This window comes from Camellia sinensis, chromosome 2, assembly GCF_055761805.1.
Source record: "Camellia sinensis isolate YWXY chromosome 2, ASM5576180v1, whole genome shotgun sequence".
In the NCBI taxonomy this organism is placed as follows: Eukaryota; Viridiplantae; Streptophyta; class Magnoliopsida; order Ericales; family Theaceae; genus Camellia; species Camellia sinensis.
The window spans coordinates 122,363,657-122,373,577 of NC_138962.1; the positions used below are offsets into that span (position 1 = coordinate 122,363,657).

The 9,921-nt window shown below is 38.1% G+C and overlaps 1 protein-coding gene across 1 annotated transcript; it reads right to left on the reverse strand.

Annotated features, from left to right (window-relative positions):
- Positions 1–391: 391 nt before the first annotated feature.
- On the reverse strand, positions 392–2,815 carry LOC145818996 (uncharacterized). The gene is made up of 3 exons (XM_082912971.1): positions 1,952–2,815; positions 1,466–1,705; positions 392–661 (listed from the first exon to the last, which is right to left on the reverse strand). The coding sequence occupies exons 1-3, from the start codon at positions 2,813–2,815 to the stop codon at positions 392–394; spliced, it is 1,374 nt and encodes a 457-aa protein (XP_082769097.1).
- Positions 2,816–9,921: the final 7,106 nt, after the last annotated feature.

Consider the following 9,921-nt stretch of genomic DNA (forward strand, 5'->3'; position numbering starts at 1 on the left):
TCAAAGCGAAAACAATGGCAACAAGTTTTAGATCGTGAGTCGGGTAGTTTCCTCCATGAATCTTTAGTTGGCGCGAGCCATATGTTACTACCCTTCCTTCTTGCATAAGGACACACCCCAATCCCTCCCTTGAGGCATCACAATACACCGTGTAACCTAATCCTCGTTCCAGAATGATAAGGATGGGAGCAGTGGTTAATCTAAACTTCAATTCTTGGAAGGAATTCTCACATGCTTTGCTCTAAGCATACTTTATTCCCTTATGGGTCAATCTGGTCAACGGTGATGCTAAAAAAGAAAAATTCTTCACAAAACGGCGATAGTACCCGGCCAAGCCCAGAAAGCTTCGAATTTCGGAGGCATTCTTAGGCTGCTCCCAGTTTAGCACAGCTTATATTTTCGAAGAATCCACCATAACGCCGTCCCCCGAAACTTCATGATCCAAGAACTTCACTTCCGTAAGCCAAAATTCACATTTTTCATACTTAGCATAAAGCCGGTGCTCCCTAAGAAGTTGCAAGACTGTACGAAGATGCCCTTCATGCTTTTCTTCGGAAAGCGAATAGATAAGAATATCATCTACAGAGGCCACCACAAATGTATCAAGGAACTCTCTAAAGATTTGGTTCATTAGGTCCATGAATGTAGCTGGGGCGTTGCTCTGCCCAAAAGGCATAACCAAGAACTCATAATGACCATATCAGGTACGAAAAGCGGTTTTGGGAATGTCCTCTTCTCTAACTCGAATTTGGTGATAACCCGACCTTAAATCAATTTTGGAGAAATAACGAGAGCCTTTAAGTTGGTCAAAGAGGTCATCTATTCTTGGTAAGGGGTATTTATTCTTAACCGTAGCTTGGTTCAATTTTCGATAATCTATGAACAATCTCAAGGACCCATCATTCTTCTTTGCGAACAATGCCAAGGCTCCCTAAGGTGACGTGCTAGGGCGTATAAAGCCCTTACTAAGTAACTCCTTCAATTGTTCTTTCAGAACCACTAATTCAGCTAGAGCAAACCTATACGGTGACAATAAGATAGGTGCCATACCCGGAAGCAAATCTATGGTGAACGCTACCTCCCTATGAGGTGGTAACTCTGTGAGATCTTCAGGAAAGATGTCGAGGTATTCACGCACTACTTTTGGGAATTCATCCCGGATTACATCACTTCCATCCTCCCAAAGGCTTGCTAAAACGAAATTAAATTAATCTCGACCACAAGGATAGTATGAGGAGGGTAAGGATCTATCATACCTATCCCCTAAAATTGTAAAACAATCACCACTTACAGAACACACTGTGACCCTCCCCCGATGGCAATCTATTGTTGCCCGGTATGTGAACAACCAATCCATTCCAAGAATAACATCAAAACCCGACATTTCCAACAATGCAAAATTAAAAGGAAGTTGTCGACCTGCTACCTCAATTACACACCCCTGACATTCCCAGGTCAGAATGACCTTTCCTCCTATTGGTGATTCTACTATAAGCGAAGCCTGTAGTTGTTTACTCTCTAACCCCAGCAATGATGCAAATGACGTGGAAATAAATGAATGTGATGCCCCAGTGTCAATCAACACCTTAGCCCGTGTATTGAAGATGAGAAATATACCTCGCACAACCGATGGCCCCGTAGCTTGCTCAGAAACAGTAACTGCATACACCCTTCCCTGCGATCTTTGCTTCCTTACGTCACCCCTCTGAACATAAGTTTGTTGTGTAGATTGAGCAAATGTGGCTCCCTAAACTGTCCTAGATGTTTGTCTTGATTGAGCCGGCTGATATGATTGCCTCTATCCCTGACTCATCTGTGGGCCTCCAAACTGCCTAGACCCCTCTGAAGCCCCTACTTTCTGTGGACAGAACTTCTTCAAATGCCCAGGTTGGCCACATTGATAACAAGATTGTTGCTAGTTCCTACTTCGAGGTTAACCCTATGGATGTACAGGCTGAGACCGTGCTCCATCCATCTGTCTACACTTCACAGCCTTGTGACCCATTTGGCCACAACTATAACATGCACTGGTAACTCGGGGCATGTTTCCCGAACTCCCACTCGACACATGGCTTGAAGATTTAGCCTGTTGTGAGGATGATTGCCCAGATGATGACAAACCCCTGGACCTCTTGGAAGAACCCATGACACTCCTAGTATCAGACTGTCCTGTTCTCTTCGACCTTTGCCTTGTCTCCTCGACCTCTACTGTGATCTCTACATGAGGTGCAGCTTCGACTAAACGGCCATAGTCACGGATCATGTTGCCAACCACCTTCATTAAGATTTTTGGTCTCAACCTTTTCTCAAATTCAAGGCACTTCCTTTCTTCCATAGCCACTAATTCGGGCGCAAAATGAGATAGGCTAGTGAATTTGCCCTCAAACTCCGCCATAGGTGCATCTAACTGCAATAACTGTTCGAATTGTTTCCTCAGTCGCTCCCTAGTTGTGGGAGGGAGGAATTTGTCTCGGAAAGCTTGCATGAATGCCTCCCAAGTATGATCAAACCTATGCTTAACGGATTTCCACCACTGTCCGGCCTCCCCCTTCATTTGGTAGGCCTCTAACGCTACTCGCAACTCATTCTCCCGGATGTCTAAGATCTCGAAGGACTTGATTATCTGCTCCAACCACTCATCGGCCTTCATCGGGTCGAGCTCGCCACTATACTCGGCAGGGTTGGAACGAAAGAACTCATTTTTCAAAAAGGAAGCTCTTGTTTCCCCCTCAATGGTTCTAGTCGCTTGGTCGGCTCTTAATATTTCCATGGACTCCCGTAGAGCCCCCGTTATCTCCCTAGCTAATACCCCCATAGCTTCTTGGGCCAGTGGAGCAGGTATATTGTTTTGGCTCACTCCTTCCTCTTGCGGAGGAATCTCAGGTTGGGCTGGGATGTTCCGGCCACCCCGTTAGGGTCTACCCCGTGCTCTAGCGCCCAGACATCTATAAGAAATATGGACAAGGATTAAATTCAATAACAATTTTTAACACCTAAGTGTCCCATACTCACTCCTCCTGAAAACTTTATACTCTAGCACGCCAAATAATTCAAACAAATACTCAACATGCACATAAAAACAAACATGAGTTATCCTCCCTAGATGTTGGCTAATTCCATGGCAATCGAGGACCTCCAAGTGGAAAGAACAGTGATCAAGTGTCTTTCTAATAGGATTTCGATGAATGCGACGGACAAAACCACATCCTAGGAATCTAACCCCATAGCTATATAAACACATAGAAACACACAACACACTGGGTTAATCCATATAATATATCTTAGTCTAAGGACCCTATTGTGACTAACATCACTTCCCACGAGCCCAAAGTATTCTGGCCTGTTGCTCTGATACTAATTTGTAATGCCCTAAAAATACACGCTAAGGTACGCAACAATAACATGATTAATCAATCCAAAATAAGTCATCTTTCCCATTGAACTAAAATTTAATCGATTACAATTCAATAAATATATTCCCACGTTGTCCAAATCCGTTTTTCAGTTCATTGAACTAGATGACATAACAAAATATAAGCCCCTTAGGCGTACAAAATCACTAAATACATGAGGTAGTTCTGTTACAAAAGTCCCGAATGTTAAAACTACTAATCTATCCCTGGCTTCACTTTCCCCAAAAAGGCTAATGCTTGATCCGACCCATCAACGAGGTTGTACTTCATTGAGTCCTGAAAAATAAATTAGGGTTGAGCTATATGCCTAGTAGAAATACATTTATCCAAGTATCTAACCTCTTGAACAAAATTATGGCATCTATGTGATAAAATAACACAATAAAATTTGTTTCGCAAGTATATTCCACATTTCACCAAGAACATTTATAATCTAATACAGATAAATTCAAATAGTGTCATCCTATTAAACAATTAAACATCCATAACCATGAAATCAAATCACATACATTCCACCACATGAGTCCAATTGAGAACAACCATTTCTTTTACTCAAAAAAACAACCCCCACATTTGTCGGCTACTATACGGCGGGAGGTGGGCACCCTAAGGAAAACCATCCGTTTTTTCACTTTCGCTGGCTATTATACGGTAGGACTGTGTGGACACCCAAAAATATTTTCCCATATTCGTCTAGCGATAAGCCTAGAGAGGGCATTTGGGCACTTTTTTAACTCCCCGTGCGGGTACCAACACAACACGACATTTACTTACCCCCGACTCACACTTGGACTCATACATGTTCAACAATTATACCACATATCAATCCCATAATTAAACATCACACATCATCACATTTAAATGTCAAATACAATTAAACATCACACATCATCACATTTAAATATCACATATTATTCAAAGAACAATAACATTCAAGTCACCATTTCATTACATCAATATTCACATTTTCGTCCCTTCAATTGTTCATCAAATTTCATGAATCAAGTGAAATTTCCATTATCTTGAGTATTTTCTGACCAATTAGGAACTTAGGATTTCCTTAAATTTTTGGAGGTTTCTACTCCTTGTCACAAATCTAGTCCTTAACCATATCTACACTTATATTAGAGAGAGAAATTTGGGGATTCCAAGCAAAATATTAAGTAAAAGAGTAATTACGTGAAATGTGGGTTTTGTTCAACAAAATCTTTAATTAGTTAAACTAAATCTTCAATTAGTTCCCAATCACACACAATACCATGAAATTTCTTCAAGATTGAAGAGATAACAAGAATAAAAGTATCCCTACCTCAACTATCAAGCCAAAATTCGAGCTCCTTCACGAATCTATCGCAAATCCCTAATCCAATCGGAAGATAATGCTATTCTTCAAGTGCTCTTCGTCCCTAACCAACAAATTTGGGTGGATTTCAATGGTAAGGAAGGTACATGATGATGGAGATCTAGGGTTTCATGGGAGGAGAAAACAGAGATGAAGATAGAACCAAAGAAAAAATTGGAGAAAGATCTAGAATCACCAGTTTAAAAAGCTGCTAACGCGTTCCCCGTTTGAGCGTGACTTCCTACGCTCGAGCATCTAGACATAATCAAAAAGTCCCACTCGAGCGACAACTTCCCCGCTCGAGCGGAGAAAGAAATGTCTCGGAAGTTTTTCAACGCTACAGTATAATTACTGGATGCTAACATTTCACGCTCGAGCGTGATATCCCACGCTCAAGCGGACATGCCTGAAATGCAACAAAGTGCTGGGAGCAACAATTCCACGCTCGAGCAGACCCAAAAACAAAATGTCACACTAAGAATATAAAGAGGCCCTACTAGATGATAGTTGGGTCAATGCAATGCACGAAGAATTAGGTCAATTTAAACATAACAAAGTTTGGACTCTTGTTGCCAAACCTAGAGACATAAATCTGATAGGTACCAAGTGAATATTCAAAAATAAATCTGATAAGAATGGAACCATGGTTAGAAATAAAGCTAGGTTGGTTGCTCAAGACTACACACAAGTAGAGGGTGTTAACTATGATGAGACGTTTGCCCCTGTTGCACTTCTCAAATCTATTCGTATTTTACTTGGTGTTGCATGCTTTCTTGGATTCAAATTGTTTTAAATGGATGTGAAAAGTGTGTTTCTAAATGGATACTTGAAAGAAGAGTTAAGTAACCAAAAGGGTTTGAGGACCCAAAATTTCCAAACCATGTCTACAAGTTAGAGAAGGCTTTATATGGGCGAAACAAGCTCTTCGAGCTTGGTATGATAGAACTTACTACCTTTCTTATTGACAGTGATTTTCAAAGGTGTAGTGTGGACAATACCTTATTTGTGAAACATAATAAGTCTCATATACTTGTCGCTCAAATTTATATTGATGATATTATGTTTGGATCCACTTCTGATTCTCTTGTGAAATATTTCTTGGATTGCATGACACATGAGTTTGAAATGAGCATGGTGGGGGAAATTGTCTTTTTTCTTGGGTCTCGAAATTAAGTAGTCACCTTTGGGTATGTTTGTTTCTCGAACCAAGTATGCCAAAAATCCTGTGACCAAGTTCGGTCTAGAGTCAGCCAAACATGCTAGAACTCCCACGAGCTCACCTCTCCAAAGACTCATCCAGTACTGATGTTGATCCTACTCTTTGTAGAAGTATGATAGGGAGTCTTTTGTACCTTACAACCAATCAGCCTAACATTGTATTTAGTGTAGGTGTTTGTGCCCATTACAAAGTCTGTCCTAAAGAGTCTCATCTTCTTGCTATCAAACGCATTATTAAGTATGTGAGTGGGACATTGGGGTATGTGATTTGGTTTTCGACCGACACTACAGCCAAAATCACTTCCTATTGGATGAAAGCGAGTGTATGTGTAAAAATTGTATTAAAATATCTAAAAATATGTAAAATATATAGAGGAAATATCATTTTACCCCCCAAACTATTACGTGTTTTTCACGTTGACCCCCATATTTTGATTTATTTCAATTTAGTGCCTGAACTTTCCACAAATTGATCAATTAGACCCTTGTCATCACCTTCGGTCTACCATTGCACGAAATGTGCTGACGTGGTATTTAAAATTTCATTTTGCCCCTAGACCTATACCTTAAAAATCAATTTACCTCCCAAATTAAATATCAATTTGCCCTCCACATCAACACATTTCATCCAATTGTGAACGGAAGGTGACGGTAGGGGTCTAATTGATTAATTTGTGAAAGTTCAGGTACTAAATTGAAATAAATCAAAATGTGGGGGTCAACGTGAAAAACGCGTGATAGTTTGGGAGGGGGGGAAATGATATTTCCTCAAATATATATTGAAATTTTAATTTTTTTGAAAGTTATTTAGTCTTTTTTTTTTTTTTTTTTTTTGGATCAACAGAGAAAAATTCATTAAAATGGTTGTATATATTTAGTCTCTAATGATGTTCGCATAGACTCTTATTAGCATAATCTTTTAATGGCTGTGTTTGGATAATAGATTTTAGCTAGAGATTTAGAAATGAAAAGAAAAAGAAAAATGTGAGTGAAATATAAACGAAACATAAACTTTTTATTTTTGGGTTAATTACAAGCGAGTTCGATTAAGTGGACATATATACCATTAAATCTTATTGACTTTTTAAATGCACAATTAAGTCTTAAAATGTCTATATTACCCTTATTGAATGATTAATTCTCAATAATCTTCTCTTTTTCTATTATCTTCTCTCTCATTCTATCATTTTTCCAGAAAACTTTTCTTCCTCATCTTCATCATCATATCTCTCTCTCTCTCTCTCTCTCTCTCTCTACACCATTTCTCTAAAAAGCTTCAAACTGCCACTATCACCACACCACCATCGTCATTATGGTCATCCACCCACCACCGCTACCGTCACCCATCACTGGCTATCGTTGCCTTTGCCACCGCCATCGTTCAACCATCTCCACCACCTCTGATCCACCACCATTGTTCACAAACCACATCCGCAGTTACTGATCTATACTCCACCGTCGCAAATGCATTGTCATCACTGCCATTATCCTCCATCTCCATCATCCTAATTATCTAACATTTTTTCAATGACCTCAGATGTTCTAGATCTACACCAATCTAGTTGTTTCCATGGTGAATTTAACTTCAAATGAGTCCAAGCAACAATGATTCTCCAAATCTCACCACTCTTTATCTCATTCCTTCCTTCATTCTTTATTTCTCTCAAACCAAATCTTCTGCTAACCAGGATTTTAATATATTAATGATAAATATTTCACTGAATATGTCTTTGTTCTTGTGTTGATTTATGCTGGTGATGACTAGATTTGCCTTCTAAAATTTTTTTACAAACAGTTAGTGATAAATTTATCATTAAACTTATATTTGATTCTTTGTGTTGATCTGCGAATGTGAAGAATGATGAGAACTTCTAGTAAGGGCTTCTCATGCCTCTCCTTCATTCTCTTCTTCATTCTTCTTCTTCTCATTTTCTCTTGTCGCCACTAAATCTGAGGAGATGGTGGTCGTAGTGATATATTGGAGATTGAAATTGTCCAAAAAAATATTGCTGGAGGTTGGAGGAAGTTGTCGAAGGTCAGTAATGGTTATTGACAGTCAAAGATAGCAGCCAAAGAGGTCGCTGGAAGTTAGTGGTGGTTGTCGGCAATCAGAAGTGGTCGTCGATGGTCAGAGTTAGTGTTCGATAGCCGGAGGTGATCACTTGTAGTCATCAGTGATAGAGTGCTAGGGCAGTGATCTTATAGGTGAGAGAGGGCATTTTAGGAATATTGATAGGTAAAAAAATGAACAGGACTTATAAGTAAATAAGTTCGGTCAGTAGGACCAACGTGTAAGTGCCTCTTTTTTTTTTTTTTTTTTCCTTTTACTTTTTCTCTTTTCTATCCAAATCTAAGATCCAAACATAACATATTAGGATTTAGTTTCCTTCCACTCTTCTTAGGTCCAAATATTGGAATGGAGGTCTAGTTCAGCCCATTAATAAGCCCATCTCAAGTTCACTTTATTGTTCAATTTTTAATGCCTTTCGACTTAATCATCCATACAAAAAATTAGTTTGGTTGGATAGTTGTAGTCACATATTTGAATTACATTTTTCTTTAAAAAATAGACAATTTATTTTTAAAATTATATTTACTGTCTATTTTTTTAAAGACAAAAATAACCCAAACATATAATTATCGATATATAATTAAATTTACTTTTTATAAATAATTTTCTGAAGGAATATTAAACTGTAAAATAGACCTAAAATAGGCCCATAATGAGTTGAATTGGACCTTGGGATGCTACATCCCATTAAATAATAGCAGTGTCAATACTTTTTTTAGCAATATCTATATGAGGCAAATAAAGTATCCCCTTTGGAAGTCACATTGAGAAGATTGTAATTTGTTAATTTCATATCCTTTCTCTACAAAGAGAGTTTTTGTTGATGATGAATCTCTCCAACTCCAAATTAGAATAATATTAGATTTATTCTTATAGAATAAATTCAGAATATATTTTTAAGAAATAACTAAATTGTGTAAATTCATTCATTTATAGGGCATTTTTAAAATTTGGGTAGCATCGATTGGACTTTAAACACACTTAGAAAGATCGGCACTTGAGAATCTGAAATTTCTATTTTCATTCTTCAAAAAATTAATCATTGTTGCTGGCTATTTATTTATTTGTTTGTATCTTTTAGGGCAAGAAAAAAAAATTTCTTAGGATAATTTTGGGAGATTCTAAAGTAACCGTTTAAGGCCGCTTTCTAATTCCATTTCTTTCAAAATTTTAAAGAAAGCGAATATTTAATTGGGATAAAATTAATAGTTCAAAATGATAAAGTATAATATTTTTGGTTGAGAAGGATAAAATGATTTTAACTAATAGATCAAGAAGGTAAGTGTTTTTTAAGAAAAAGAAAATAAGGCTATCGTCAACCCAATTAAGGTCCATAAATATTAATGGGTCGCAGTAAATATAATACTGACATTCATTTTAGTAAAATTAAGCAATCAAAATTAATGTAAATAGCAAGTAGATATTGAAATAAACAAAGATAAATATACATTTTAGTAAAAAAGAGATAATTTCTTTTCAATGTAAGTTTTAGAGAGAGGAACTCTAGATCTAGGGCTTTTGAAATGTTTAGAGAGAGATATATATATATTTGAAAAAGTGATGTAAAATGATCTTTTTACGAAGTAATATACACACAGTCCGCTCGAGCGCAATAAGTGACGCTCAAGCGGCAAGACACAATAAAAAAGGGCGACATCGCTCGAGCACAAAATTCACACTCCCAGTAGTTTTGCAGATAGTAGGTCAACGCTCAAGCGCAAGAAGGGCCGCTCGAGCTAAGATCGCTCGAGCGTAGAAAAGGCCGTTCGAGTGTAGAATACACTCTTCCAGTAGTTTTGCAGACCTACAGAAATACTGAGAGTTCACAAAACCCGCTTGAGCGCAACAAGTGCCGCTCGAGCGGAAGAGTAAAATTC